The 16503-nt window shown below is 40.6% G+C and overlaps 1 protein-coding gene across 1 annotated transcript in view; it reads left to right on the top strand.

Annotated features, from left to right (window-relative positions):
• The window catches only part of LOC126188561 (E3 ubiquitin-protein ligase MYCBP2-like), a gene marked incomplete at its 5' end in the record, with an annotated part of 354851 nt that overhangs the window by 315319 nt on the left and 23029 nt on the right, over window positions 1-16503 (top strand). The window contains 2 exons of the mRNA XM_049930160.1: window positions 3104-3343; window positions 13013-13198. Coding sequence (XP_049786117.1) covers window positions 3104-3343; window positions 13013-13198 — 426 coding nt within the window. The remainder of the gene's footprint in view (window positions 1-3103; window positions 3344-13012; window positions 13199-16503) is intronic.

The following is a 16503-nucleotide window of genomic DNA, read 5'->3' as shown; positions in this document are numbered from 1 at the left end:
GATCCAGCTCCCATTTGACCTTATCACGAAGGGCCACAGGAATGGGCTGAGCCCGAAAAAACTTAGGCCGAGCAATGGGTTTGAGCGTGATATCAGCTTCAAAGTCGTTTGCATGGCCTAACCCAGGAGAAAAAAGGGACGAAAATGTCGTCGACAGGGAATCCAATTGAGCATAAGGAATAGCATCAGAGACAATATTGACAGAGTCATCTATGGAGAACCCAAAAACGTGAAAGGCATCGAAACCAAAAAGATTCTCCGCATTACTGTGGTTGACCACAAATATGGGAACAGTGCGAACGACAGATTTGTCAGATACCTCAGCATCAAATTGTCCCAAGAGAGAAATCTTCTGTTTATTGTTAAGTCCTTAATTGCCTAGTGACAGGTGACAGGATTGGAGAACCCAACTGAAGATACATATGAGAACTGATGATAGTGGCAGCAGAACCAGTTTCCACCTGCATGCGAACATCTTGACCAAGTATTTGGACAGCGAGGAATAACTTCCCTGAAAGGGAAGAAGTACAATTGACAGACAACACAGAATCAGAATCAGTATCATGTTCATGAACATCATACATGCGGTTGGATTTTCAAACGGATGACAATGACCTTTTTTTTTTTTTTGCATTTGTGATACACTGCCCAACGTTGTGGACACTCTTCTCGTGAATGTTTCCTAAAATACCGCAGACATGAAGGAAGTTGCCATGGGTTTTGCTGCAGTTTCTTAGAGGTTTGTTTACAGTTAGGCCGAGGCTGCGCTTGGGAGCGTACTGCGGCCACGTCGGCCGGCGGGGACACGCCACACGCTTCATCAACATCGCACAGAGGTTGTATTTCCCCGATGTCGCCCCATGCCCCTATTTGCTCTCCAGCGGCACGAGAAATTTCAAAAGACTGAGTGATGGATAGGACTTCATCTAGAGTCAGATTTGCCAACTGAAGGGCACATTGCCTAACTTTTTGTCGGGCGCCGATTGGATGATAGCATCCCATACCATGGAATCGCTGTAGGATTCTTTGTGAACTTCAGTAACAAATTGACACTTTCTACTGAGGCTGTGAAGTTCAGCAGCCCAAGCACGATAGGATTCATTTCTTTGTTTTTGACAACAATAAAAGGCAACACGAGAGGCTACCACATGCGTTTGCTTTTGAAAATAGACGGACAGAAGTGAGCACATTTCAGCAAAGGACAAAGACGCAGAATCTTTCAAAGGAGCCAATTGCGACAACAACCAATACATTTGAGGTGAAATCCATGAAAGGAACAGAGACTTACATGTTTGTTTGTCCGCGACACGAAATGCCAAGAAGTGCTGTCGAAGACGTTTTTTGTAATCAGACCAGTCTTCCACCGTCTCGTTGTAAGGTGGAAAAGTAGGTAGAGACAATGACGAGAGATGCCCCGCAGTTGATGCCGTGACAAAATCACGAATCGCATTTGTGAGAAGCGTTTGCTGTTCTATGAGACCTTGCAATAGTTGCTCTAAAGTAGCGATGGAAACATGTGGGTCAACGTTTGAAAAGAAAAATCCCATCCTCGTCGCCAATTGTTATAACTTCAAGTTGAACAAATATATTTCAAGGAAGATGCAATACATGAAAGTCACAGATCAAGTAAACAAAGTAAGACGTGTGTGTACACTGTAACAGTCAAATCATAACTGAGTCCAAGTCCAGCGGCCGCTGGCCGCTTAGGTGGCACTGCTGCTGCACGGCTGGCAGACAGCGCCGCATGTAGAGGACGCGCGTAACTGCGCGGCGGCACTTTGAAAGATCGGCGAGTCACAACACTTTTTCCCCCTTTGAATTTTTTGCACAGGTCTTGATGGAGGTGGCCAACGTCCATAGGTGTTGTTTGACTGGCCATAAAGTCTCGAAGAGGAGGCTTCCCGTATGGACGGAAGTGTCCCTGATGAATTCTGTTTAATTCTTTTCCACTTTTTTAGATGACTCTTGCCTTTCAGAGAGCATGCAAGTGCACAATAGAACAAGGCATCTTATATCAGAATGTGGAGCCATCAGCTAGCTGAAGTTAGTGTTCATTGTAGAAAGTGGTTTTGGCAACATGTAATTGAAACAAATAAGTTCTATTTGTTTCCTTAAAAATTTGGGTGTTCTATGTCTTTTAACCGATTGACACTAAACTGTATTTCTGTTTGGTTGTGTGGAGACGGTTGACAGAAGTTGTTAATGAGACATTTGGAGGTGGTGTATGAACTCTTAGCAGTATACATATTCCATTCCAGTGGCTGGATCTTGGAATCTTTCTGAAAGTAGTTGTATTGTTATAGGACATTAATAATTAAACGTTGGAGTACTGTGAAGTTTAACCTTTTGTCATCAGTCAAAGCAAGGTTGCTGAACCTTATTTAGAGTTATTGGATAGTGTTGCAGTGGAGAAAGTTAATATGGGTCCTCCGATAAACATTTTTGATTAAATCTGTGAAACAGCACTTCATTTATCTTGTCCTGTGTGCCTATTGGTGCTGAGAGTGTGTGGATTCTGGCCACAGCAGCGAGTGTTATTCAGCACGATGCCGCAGAAGCTCTGAAGACAGATGAGAGGATTATTTCACTCTTTCTCTCTGCAGTCTTCTCTTCCTCCACTCTATCTCCTCCTCCTGGTAAACTCCTCCACATCACTACACTATGCACCACCCACCCACCTGTGGCCAGAATGAGCTCACATGTGCCACAGTCCTGTACTGTGCATCATCTGCATGTCCCTCCCAGCTGCCAACTACCCTTCCCCATCCCCCCTCCCTGTGCTCCCCACTTTCATTCTCCACTCACCAACTCCACGCAACACTGCCCATGATGCCAGTCAGTCTGCAGTGCTGTCACAATTTAGTCATCCGAGATAATGTAACTGTGCAGGTGTATGTGTATTCTGTCAGTTCTGAAGCGGGTTACACCTGAAAGATAGTGATATTTTCAGTATTATTTATGTGCCTATCAAGATGTCAACTATGTGGTAAGTTGTTGCTTTTACTTCTTCCAGTATTTATGTAACATATGGATGAAAAATGCAGTGTAACATTTTACCTCTCTCCTACAATTCTGTTAGCGAATGTAAAAATATGTTCAATAGGTATGCAAGGAAGAAGAAGAAGCAATAAAGGTGGACCTCCATGAAGGATGTGGACGCACTAAACTGTTCTGGGTTATGGCACTGGCTGACTCCTGCACACTAAAGGCTATGGTAGAATTCCGTGAAGGAACACGTACGAAGCCAGCAGGTGTAACATCTGGTGTATGTCGTTTCTGTGGGGCTACTGGAAGTTCAGGCCTACTGGCAATTGGAAATATCTGTGCAGATCAAGATTGTCAGGTGAGATGCTTGGTTTCAGTTTCTCTATTAAAAATTAAATAAAAGCCTTGGGGATTTGCAAGCTAAGTCACCTATTTTTCCTCAGAGACCTTACTAATGGCAAGAGTTACTTGTAATTACCTAAAGAATTTCAGAATACATATATGTGAGAACAACAAAGAGAGCCCACAAGAGAAATACATAAGTTGATAGACAATCTCACAGACTTTAAAATGTGCTTTATTATGTGATTCAAAAATGGCAGTTGAGAGGTCTAATTCTTGCTATACTCACTCTGGTGTCTCATGGTCAGTATCAGCAACTGTATTTACAACTCTTTCCTGCAACTGCTCCAAATGGAAGACACAAAACATATGATCATTTATGTAATCCCATTAGAAATAATTACATGGAGTTAATTAAGATAACTATTCCATGACAGAAAGCACCTCCAAACTAAGTTGTCGAAGTCCTACATTAAGATGACCAGGAACATTTGAATGAAACTTCACATAAAGCACTATCATGCTTCAAAATGAAGTCTCCCCCACAATGCCATCATTGTTAAGACATTTTAGCAAATGTGTAAATACAAGATTGCAATAACAATTCTCTCTGCAAAGAGAAGTAAGCAATATACTGGATGGTTGTAAAGAAACAGGCGGAGGTCTGAGTGCTACAGTGGAGGATGTATACATCACAGGGCATTAATTGGTGCACTCATGAAGTATGCTGAAAAAAGTAATTGTTCCCCTTTCTTCCTGGGTTCAGGAAAAGGGGAGGAATGATTAGACACATGACAATGGTGGATCTGGCAATTTATTAGGATATAGTCACAAGTTACAACACGTGTTCTGTATGGTCGACAGTTGCTCACAGCGTATCCAGTGTAATCAGAGCAATAAGTCATTTATGCTATCCTTCAGATCAGGAAGAGTCCAGATATATCCCTGATGGACACAATCTTTCAGACATCCCCACAACCATAAATTAAATGGAAGGTCAGGGGTCTGGAAGGCCACACATCATGAAATTGCATAGAAATCCTGTGGTCATTGCTGAAGGTTTCTCGAAGCAAATCTTTCACCTGGCAAGTGACATGTGTTGTTGCCCCATCTTGCATGAAAAAAGTGATGTGGACACAGCTGCATTCATGCAAAGCTGGAATCACATGTGAAGGTCCACATAACGTGCACACAACTGCATTCATGCAAATCTCGAATCACATGTGGAGGTCCACATAACGTGCACACAACTGCATTCATGCAAAGCTGGAATCACATGTGGAGGTCCACATAATGTGCACATGTCACTGTACACCAAACAGGCCTGCGAGGTGTCATCTCCTAGAAGAAAAATGGACTGAGAATGAAGGAACTTGTGAAACCACACCACAAAGTCACATAATCAAGTGCAGTGGATGTTCCTGCACAACATATAGTGGAGTAGAACCCCATATGTGACGGTTCTGTGCAGTCTTGGCACCATACAGAGTAAAATGTGCTTAATCCATCTAAAGACTGTCCCCCGTCCATCCAAACACTGTCCCCTGGCCTCATGTCATCCATTTTCATGTGTGCCAAAAACGAACACCAAAGTCACAGCTCCATTCGGTGCATGGCTCCATTTGGTGCACATTCTGAACCATTTAGTGATACCAATATAAAATGCATTGCAAAATCTCTTGAACTATTGATGTGGGGAAAGACATTTCCCATGACACAGTTGGAGCACTGGCTGCAGAATTTGAGGCATGTGCTGCACGGTCAGCTATAGCTACAGCAATTTCATCAACTGCCATGGGAATGAGCCACATCTCTCTCCCTGCTGCACCATGTAAGTCACCTATTTCTTCAGATTTCTTGATCATGGTCTGTAGCCCATTTATTGACATGGGTTCTCTTCACAGCTATTTCTGTTGGCGATATTCCTGTACTGCAGCACTGCTGTTCTGATAGAACAACTTTACCAGTAGTTCATGGGTCTTTCTTCTCGATTGTCATTGCGTTTCATATGGAAAACTTCAATCTTCTTAACCCTTTATACTAACAGTCACTTCACAAAAGAAATCAACACGTCACCAAGTGACAAATAGCCTATTGACATCAAAACAGGAAACATTTCACATTCTGGCTACTTACCGTGTATTTTCAGCTGATGGCAGAAAGTGTAACAATTATTTTTTCCAACATTCTCCGTGAATGCACTTATTAGTGAACATACAATGTGTCAACTTGTTCTGCGATGTATACGGTCCACATTTGAGCACTTGGAACTCAGTTATAACCACCCAGTATTTTAGGAGAATCACAGGTTTATTTCATATTCACTTGAAGATTTACTGTGCCTGGAGTGTTGTTGTGGTGTGGTGATCTGTCAGAGACTGGTCTGGTGCAGCTCTCCATGCTGGTCCATTCTGTGCAAGTGTCTTTGTTTCTGTAGAAATAATACAACCTGTGTCCATTTGAACTCACTTGCTGTAATCAAGCCCTCGTCTACATCTACATGATTACTCTGCAATTCACAATTTAGCGCCTGCCAGAGGGTTCATGAAACCACCTTCAAGCTATTTCTTCACCATTCTACTCTAGAACAATGTGCGGGGAAAATGGACACACAAATTTTTCCATGCGAGCTCAGATTTGTCTTATTTTACTAGGATGATCATTCCTCCCGCTGTAGATGGGTGCCAACGAAATATTTACACATTCTGAGGACAAAGTTTGTGATTACAATTTTATGAAAAGATCATGCCACAACAAAAATTGCCTTGACTTTTAATGATTGCCACCCCAATTTGTGTAACATAATCATGCCACTGTCTCCCCTTTGTTGCAATTATTCAAAATGAGCTTCCCTTCTTTGAACTTTTTTCATGTCCTCCATTAATCCTATCTGATGTGGATCCCCCACCGCATAGCAGTACTCCAGAAGGGGGTGGACAAGCATAGTGTAAGCAGCCTCTTTTGCAGACCTGTTGGATATTCTAAGCATTCTGCCAATAAATCACATTCTTTGGTTTGCTTTCTCCACAACATTATCTATGTGATCTTTCCAGTGTGAGTTATTTGTAATTGTAATCCCTAAGTATTTAGTTGGATTTATAGCCTGTAGATTTGTGTGTTTTATCCTGTAACTGAAATTTAACAGATTCCTTTTAGTACTCAAGTGGATGATCTCACACTTTTCATTATTTAGACTCAATTGCCACTTTTTGCACCATACAGATATCTTGTCTAAATATTTTGCAATTTGTTTTGATCATCTGATGGCTTTATAAAACCATCATATGCAAACAATCTTAAGAGGGCTGCTCAGATGGTCTCCTAAATCATATATGTAGATCAGGAAAAGCAGAGGGCCTATGACGCTTCCTCGGGGAATGCCAGATATTACTTCTACTTTACTTGATGACTTTCTGTCAATTACAGTGAACTGTGCTTTTCTGACAGGAAATTATGAATCCTGTTGTGCAGCTGAGATGATGCTCCATAGGCAAGTGATTTTATTAGAAGTCCCTTATGAGGAACAATGTCAAAAGCCTTCTGGAAATCTAAAAGCGTGGAATCGATTTGATATCCTCTGCCGATAGCACTCATTACTTCATGAGAGTAAAGAGCTACTTGAGTTTCACAAGAATGCTTTTTTCTCAATCTGTTGTAGCTGTTTGTCAGTAAATTGTTTTCTTCCAGATAACCCATAATATTCAAACACAGTATATGATCCAGAATCCTACTGCAAATTATTAGCAATATGGGTCTGTAATTCAGTGGATTACTCCTGTTTCTTTCTTGGATATTGGTATGACGTGTGCAACTTTACAGTCCTTAGGGATGGATCTTTCAACAAGCCTTTGGTTGTATATGATTGTTTAGTATGGAGCTATTTCAACATACTCTAAAAGAAACCTGGCTGGTATACTGTCTGCATCAGAGGCCTTGCCTTTATTAAGTGATTTAAGCTGCTTCACTACATCAAAGATATCTGTTTGTGAGTTACTCATGTTGACAGTTGTTCTTGATTTGAATTCAGGAATATTTACTTTGTCTTCTTTTTTAAAGTAATTTTGGAAAACTCGTAACTCAGCTTTAGTGGCACTGTTATCGATAACATCATCATTGTCATCATGCTGTGAGGGTATTGGTTGTGTCTTTCTGCTGGTATACTTCAGATATGACCAGAATCTCTTTGGATTTTCTATCAGATTTTGGGAAGAATTTCATTCTGGAAACTGTTGAAAGCATCTCGCATTGAAGTTTATGCTACATTTTGAGCGTCTATAAAACTTTACCTGTCTTGTGGCTTTTGCATTGTTTGAAATTTGGCATATTTTTTTCATAGTTTTTGCAACAGTGTTCCAACCTTCTTTGTGTACCATGATGGATCAGCACCATCTCTTATTAGTGTATTTGGTATATATCTCTCAATTGCTGTCAATACTATTTCTTTGAATTTAAACCATATCTGGTCTACACTTACATACCGTCTTTACTCGAATCTAAGCCGCACTCGAATCTAAGCCGCACCTGAAAAATGAGACTCGAAATAAAGGAAAAAAAAATTTCCCGAATCTAAGCCGCACCTGAAATTTGAGACTCGAAATTCAAAGGGAGAGAAAAGTTTTAGGCCGCACCTCCAAATCGAAACAAAGTTGGTCCATTGTAATATGAGACACAATTTAGGTCGAATGAATGACGATACAGCTACAGTAGTTTGGTTCGAGTCGTAAGCTTAGCAGTTAAGCTTTACCACGTAGCCATTGCTATGCGTCAGGCGCTCCGTCCGTATTTATACGGGTACCCTTCCTTTTTCACGTGCTTCGTCTGGTTTGAATCGATTGCTTATTTTGCTTTGATCTGATAAATGCCGTTTTCTTTGTTATAGGTGTTTGCGTCACTCTTAAGCTGAAAATGCATTACTGCACTGTGTCATGCATTGTTTGTCGCATTCTGATAGTGCGTGTTTACGGCCTGTCGCCGCTCGCGGCATGGCTTGCTTTTGTGCGCGCTACCGCCGCGTAAAAAAAGGGGGGGGGGGAATCGTCTCATTAGCGAAACAATGGCAAGAGACTGCTATTTGTTGTTACTTACACTGCTGCTTTCTTTGATAATGATCAACAAGAATCAAATAATAGACTGCGTATGATAGAACATGTTCTGAATGAGAGTTAGGCGAAAATTTTTCTCCGTTTGAAAATCTTTGCGGCCGCTTCTTTATTACATCAAATTCTGCACAGAAATTAGATTCATCTTAGATTTAAAAATTTGTCACTTGCCGAGCTTCATTTCTGACTGTATCACTATTAGGCATAAGAATAATACGAATATAAACATGAGACGATACGTATATTCTTCCGCGTTTGCTGTTGTCTCACTCTAGTTTCGTGGTTTATTAGGCAGACAGGATTTAAATGAGATAGCAGCAAACACGAAAGAATACATGGCAAAATGTTTATATTCGTATTATTCTTATGGTGAAGAGAATACCGTATGTGATTCAAATTTCATCAGGTTCCTATTAGCAACCATCTCTTCTCACAGATAGGAAAAAATTCAGAACGTAGAGTTGGCCATATTGACAAACATCCCAGTCTTGCCAGTCACATTTTCGTAGTACACTGAAATTGTGCTACATTCTACATCTACATCTACATTTATACTCCGCAAGCCACCCAACGGTGTGTGGCGGAGGGCACTTTACGTGCCACTGTCATTACCTCCCTTTCCTGTTCCAGTCGCGTATGGTTCTCGGGAAGAACGACTGTCTGAAAGCCTCTGTGCGCACTCTAATCTCTCTAATTTTACATTCGTGATCTCCTCGGGAGGTATAAGTAGGGGGAAGCAATATATTCGATACCTCATCCAGAAACGCACCCTCTCGAAACCTGGCGAGCAAGCTACACCGCGATGCAGAGCGCCTCTCTTGCAGAGTCTGCCACTTGAGTTTGTTATACATCTCCGTAACGCTATCATGGTTACCAACTAACCCTGTGACGAAACGCGCCGCTCTTCTTTGGATCTTCTCTATCTCCTCCGTCAACCTGATCTGGTGCGGATCCCACACTGATGAGCAATACTCAAGTATAGGTCGAACGAGTGTTTTGTAAGCCACCTCCTTTGTTGATGGACTACATTTTCTAAGGACTCTCCCAATGAATCTCAACCTGGTACCCGCCTTACCAACAATTCGAAGATGAAGATGAACAATACGGAATTTGTATTTACTTTGTTGGATAATGTATGAAAATGCAGTGGTCAAAAATGAGTGGAGAAAAAAAGCTCGTCTTCCACTTTTTTTAAAAAAATTTATTTAGTGACGCAGAGGTTTTGGCGCCAGTATTTATCTTTGTGCCTACAAAGCATACCTGCGTAACGCTACATATATTCGACGGCAGAAGTTAGTTGTGGCGGCACGTACCAACATTTTTCATAACTTCCGCTTGCTTGGCACTCGATTCTAAGCCGCAGGCGGTTTTTTGGATTACGAAAACCGGAAAAAAAGTGCGGCTTAGATTCAAGTAAATACAGTAATCAAATTGAAAGGAGTGGATATTGTCTCTTAGGAAGACCTCGTACGAATTTTTATCTGTTTTTTAAAATAGATGTATTTTGCATTTATTTTTTGTGGGTTTTAATGTTGTGGTATTTAGTCTCGCTACAACAACCTGGTAATCACTAAACCCTGTATCCATCGTGATGCTCCCTATTTGGTCAGGATTATTTGTTGCAAAGAGATCAAATATGTTTTTGCAACCATTTACACTTTGAGTGGACTCCTGAACTAATTGTTCAAAATAATTTTCTGAGAAGGCATTCAGAATGATTTCAGATATGTTTTATGACTACCACTGACTGTAAACATGTATTTTTGCCAACACATTGAGGGTAGATTGAAGTTACCACCAGCTGTAATTGTATGAGTGGGATACCTATTTGAAATGAGACTCGAGTTTTCTTTGAACTGTTCAGCAACTGCATATTACGAGTTGCAGGTTGGTAAAAGGAACTAATTATTAATTTATTCCTGTTGTAAAGTCTAACCTGTGCCCTACTAACTCGCATGAACTATCTACTTCAATTTCACTACAAGGTAAATTATTTCTGATTGCAATAAACACTCCACCGTCAACTGTATTTAATCTGTTTTTCTGAACACAGTTAAGTCTTTAGTAAAAGTTTCAGATGAGCTTGTTTCTGACTTAGCGAGCTTTCCATACGTGTAACGATTTGAGCTTCAGTGTGTTTCATTAGTGTTTGGAGCTCAGTTTCTTTTGCAGCACAGCTACAACAATTTATGACTACAATACCAACTGTTTCTAGGTCTACCTTTGTGTGTTTGTCCTGCATCCTTTTAGACTGACATCCATTCTTTTGTTTCCATAGACTGTCTAACACAAAAAAACCAGCCCCCACTACCCACTTAGCTGCTTTCTGTGCATAGTGGACTCCTGATCTATTAAGTGGAACCTGGAAACCCACTGCCCTATGGCACAAGTTGAGGAATCTACTGCCTATATGGTCAGAGAACCGTGTGAGCCTCTGATTCAGACCCTCCACTAAGCTCTGTACCAAAGGATTACAGTCAGTTCTGTCAATGATGCTGCAGATGGAGAGCTCCGCCTTCCTCTCACGAGGAAGACTGGCAGCGCAGGCTTTACCATTTCAGCTAGGTACCTGAAACCAGAGAGCATCTTTTCCTATCCAAAGTGACACATACCATTAGTATCAACATGAGCCACCACCTGTAGCTGGCTGCACCCTGTGCTCTTCATGGCACCCAGAAGCAGGGTTTCCACATCTGAATTGACTCCTCCCAGTATGCACAAAGAGTTCACACTGGATTCCTCCCCTTCTTTGATGCCATATCCCTAAGTGGCCCCATTATTTGCCTAATGTTGAAGCTCCCAACTACCAGTAATCCCACCCATTGTGAATGCACAGGCCTTGTTAGCTGTGAGGCTTCAGGGAAAGTGAATGCATCTGTCTCAGGGACTTCATTAGCCACAGATGACGCCCAACACTTGTTCGTCAGATGAACTGGGAAGGCCCTCCGAAGTCTTTTACTGCCCACCACATCTTGCAGTGACCTCCACTCGACCACCGATGAAGGGTCAACTTCAGTATGGGCAATTCCTGGGGCAGTCAAAGTAGTGGACCAGTCAAGGACACGTGGGATGTGCTGGATGCCCCATGGATTCCAACACCCAGCCCTCCATAGTGATGCAATTTGGCAACAGCCTCAAGCTGTGTGGTCTTCCTTCGTAGTTGTTATTTCTCATACTTCCATCCATTACCAAATTAAATATTCTTAATGCCTCAGGAAGTGTCCTGTCAATGTACCCCTTCTTTTTGTCAAGTTGTGCAACAAAGCTCTTCTCTCCCCTGTTCAGTGCTGTACCTCTTCATCAATCCCTTGATTTATAGTAGGTGCAAGTTGATCCCTGAGAGTGGCAGTGGACTGGGCATGGCAGCTTCATGCTGCTGTGTCAACCAATAACGTAATACGATTCTGTAAATGTCTCTATGGCAACACGTCGTTGTTGTCACAGCTCTGTAGACGGCTACTGTTATCATCTGCAGTTGAAAGCTGGCAAGTGCTGCAAGCTGTCAGGGATCTTCTTACACTGTCTCAACTATAGTCATTGTAATCTTCAGCATTCATCTGTAACACCATATTTAAAAAGCTTCTTTTCTTCTGCTTTTGTCTGTATTACTAATTGTGCACATTTTGCTTCCTTATAAACCTACATTCCAGTTTATCGGATATGATATTTCACCATGTCTGACTCATAAAAGATGAGTCTGTCAACAAAAATCAACTTCATGCAAAGATATATTCATATATATGTATATGGAGGTCTGCAGAAAATCAAAGATTAATTGTTCATCCTTGGGGCTCAGCACTTGTGTATCACCCTTGAGGCTCAGCACTTGCAACAGCTGCACTTAGTATGTTTTCAGAAGATGATATTTCCAAAGAATGAACCATACCATTGGCAGTCTTACATGCAATATATAGCTGGTGTATACTGCCAATTTGTTACGGCTCCTGCAGAAAGCAATATCGTGATGATACAGTGTTTGGTAACCAATATGTTTAAGAAAATATCACACTTGTTTCATCCCTGTGTGTATCTGACCAGTGATGCATTCTTATTTGGTATAGTATCTATTTTGTAATATTTGATGCATGATATTTCTGTCTTTCTAATCTTCCATGGAAACTGGCATACTAATGCAATTTTCACTCTTGATTTGTATCATAAATAGTAAAAAATTTTTGCCCAAAAACTCACATTACTTAAGTCATTGTGATTTTTGCTTTAATGAAGAGTATCTTCACATGAAGTCTTAAAACTAATTATTTTATTTATAATTCATTCATTTTGATTTTATTTTATTTCATAACTTCACAGACAGCAATATACAGGTGTTTCAGAGTAATAAATTCTCAATTTTTGCTGCAAAATATCGGCATCTTCAACAAAAATGTCCATGATGGTTAAAGATAATTTTATTTCCCAGGACCTCAGAAGGATATAAGCACAGATATACCATAGAAGACGTTTTGTCCAATAAATTCTACATGGATGCTTCACATATGCAATTAATTGAATGTACATACTATTAACATGTAAAGAAGTAAACTTATTGTTTACATATTTGAGTTTTTTGTCTTTTCCCTAAAAAGGAACATGCCAGGAATGCTTGCAACAAGATACATCCCTGTGGTCATATGTGTGGTGGCATTAAAGGAGAAACTAAATGCCTTCCATGCCTGCATGGTTGTTCATCTGATCCCTCACTGAAGCAAGATGCTGATGACATGTGTATGATATGCTTTACAGAAGCCCTTTCTTGTGCTCCAGCAATACAGGTTTGCTCTTTTAGTACTTATATTAAATCTTATTCACTCACTGTGTTGCATTAAAATAAAGATAAATGTTTTGATGACTAAAACATCTCACTGTTACTGTGCATGTATTGTTTTTAAGGAAATGGAGTGCATCATTCCTTGTCCTTGCCATTATACTTTCATAGTTGTGACTTTCAGTATAATTTCAAACAGTCATAATATAACATTAGTTAATATGTTACGTTTGTATTTGTGTATAATGTTGATATTAATTGTGTATTATGGTAATGGAAAGTACTGGCAGAATATTAGAAAAAAAGAAAAAAATAGCATAAGGTAAGAACTCACTTAATAGAAGGGCTGCTGAGTCATCAGCAGGTGCACAAACAAAACAAAAACATCAGCACACACACACACACACACACACACACACACACACACACACACACACACCTCTGTGCAGCAACTTTCAATATACTATGCTGGTACTGCAGTTCTCCAGCGGTACAGGTGTGTGTGCACATGTATGTCTGTATATGTAGGAGTATACTTTAGTTGCATATTACATTGATATTAGCAGATACATATAGATTAGGGCTCTGGTCTATCTTGTAGAATAAATTTGAATCAGTGGTTATCAGTTTTATAGGGAAAAAGTAAAAGTGTCATCAATCCAAAATATGATTTGAATACCGCAGTGCTTTATAAAGCATTGTCCTATTCACGAAGGTAATCCCTTGCCTTCGTCTGACATTAAGGCTGACTTACATAACCTGGGACCTATAGTTTAATGCTGATTGTAGACCATGGTGCAACTTGGCATTTTTTCATATATCTAGCAACATTTCTCTTCTTTTATGCAAATTTATCAGTCAAAACCATGTCTGTACCTCATGCAGTACCATCACATTATCCAGCTCAGACAGTGTATCATAAATATAGTTTTTCTGTTTTGAAGAAGAAATAATGAAGTCAAACTTTTGTGAAACTTAAGCCAAGTACATATGATATGTAAACATCTGTACCTACTTTCTAACAGCAGGCAGACATACAAAATCAGCAGCTGTGCCCATGTCCCAACAGATTACAACAATAGTTGGAAAATTCACTTGCTTTTTGAAATCATTGTTCCTTTGTATTTTACAATATGGAGACAGTGGTGTTACCAGTCTCGTCAAGCTACCTCTGCCACACATACATTATCATCACATTATGTAGTTCACTTCTGCCTTCACTGGATGTAATTACCCTTCCAGCCTAGTTCAAAAGAAGATTTCCCAGGTTATCACATTCAATACTGATTCTGCTGATCCCTCAAAGAAACTACTTGTGAGTACATCTCGTATCACTCAGTACTAAGATGGTGTTGAGTATATTAATCAGCTACTTCGACAACACTATGACTTCCTAAAATCATGCTCTGAAATGAGGTCCATTCTATCTGATATTTTGCCCACCACATCTAGGATAGCTTTTCATTGACACTCCCTTTCCCCAATGCCTGCAATATACTGGTCAGACCCTACACTCTTTCTGCTCCCATTTCACTACCACATGACTCCTACCCCTGCGACTGTCCCTGCTATGAGATTTGCCCTATGCACCCTCCTACCAACCCCTACACCAGTCCTGTAAGTAGAAAAAGATATGCTACAAAGGAATATCCATGTGTGAAATGACACATTGTGTACCACCTGTCGTGTAAACACTGTTTGGCCTTTTACATTCGTGTGAGTTACCGCCAAGTTGTCAGTTAGGATGATTGGGCACTACCCTGTGGCTCCTACCCCTGCAACTGTCCCTGCTATGAGATTTGCCCTATGCTCCCTCCTACCATCAGTTACACTGGTCCTGTAAGTAGAAAAAGATATCCTATCAAAGGGAGAGCCATCTGTGAAATGACACATTGTGTACCAACTGTTTTGTAAACACTGTTTCCCTATTACATTTGTATGACTTACTACCAAGTTGTCAGTTAAGATGAAAGGGCATAGTCAGAGGGTAGGTACTGGTAACAACACAGAGCATGACAGTCATGATGTCTGGTGCCTCTATCTCCACACTTGCCCTTTGGATACTGCCCCTGACATCAGTTTCTCAGAACTCTGCAGGTGAGAACTGGTGTTACAACATGTCCTTGGTTCTTGCCATCCACCTGGTCTTATTTTTCGTTAATTTCTTCTGTCTCAGCATTTCTTTTCATAACTATTCCTTTCTTCACTTCTTTTTAGTTTTCTATTATTTTATTTTCTGACCTGTCTTATTTTTCTTCCCCCCCCCCCCCCCCCCCCTCAATCCCCCAATCACCACCTGTGTACCACAGCATAGCTTTACTTTCTTATTAACTCTTGCATGATGTATTTTCAGTAATCTCTGACTTGCTTATTACCCCATACTCCACCTCTAAGCTCTCAAGTTTTTAAATAATGTCTGGTGCAGTCCTCAACAATCAGTCTTTTCTTCTCATCCTGCCTAGTAAGTCTCTCTTGGCCTGGGGTTCGGGGCAATTTTATGGTAACTCTCCCCATTTTCCTAAACCTCGCCAGACCCTTTCCTTCATCCCTCTTTCTTATCCTTCACCCCTCTGACAAAAGACTGAGCAACTGGCTCTGAGAGCTTGCACATTCCTTTAACTGTCACATGTGTTTTCTCTTGCCACTGCTTGGGGATTAGATTTTTTGTCCATCCAAATGTAGTACTATGTCTTTTACTTTACATAATACTGATTCTTATGGCCATGATCACATTTGATTTGGCTGCCACATGTGTAACCTTGTTGCCACCTTGAATAAACAAAGTATCGTCCAGGATGCACCATCTTGGAGAATGTCTACACTTCGCACACTGTGTACCCAGCTAAAACCTAGAGAACGAGACTCAGTAAACAATTGCCAATTTTCCCCATTATTCATCTAAGAGAAGAATGGTAAAATCAAAAGTTATCCTTCTGTCATAATGAGAAGATAGGTAAAATAGATGCAACTATCTAATACTTGGGAGTGAATGAACCAAAGAAAAATATGTAGCTACCTCGACCAAATCAGTACTGGCGATGCCATGACAAACGCAACACTGCGTAAATGGTGAATGACCAATGAAGTCCAGTGTGCCTGGAACTTTGGAACAAAGACTGGACTACATTTTGTATGATTACCCAAAAAGGAAATTCATGGGTACCTGGAAAGACTTTGCACATACAACACCTTCCAGCAATTAATTGGCTGGAATATTTGTACATCCAGTTATGATTTTTTTAGCAAGAGCAGACATTGCCTACAGGGGGAGTGACTGGTAAAACCAAGTTTTTGAAAACAGTCACAAGTTGC

Source organism: Schistocerca cancellata, chromosome 5 (assembly GCF_023864275.1).
Source record: "Schistocerca cancellata isolate TAMUIC-IGC-003103 chromosome 5, iqSchCanc2.1, whole genome shotgun sequence".
NCBI lineage: Eukaryota > Metazoa > Arthropoda > Insecta > Orthoptera > Acrididae > Schistocerca > Schistocerca cancellata.
The sequence above is the reverse complement of the archived record's forward strand: the minus strand, read 5'-3'. Positions and strand labels throughout refer to the sequence as shown.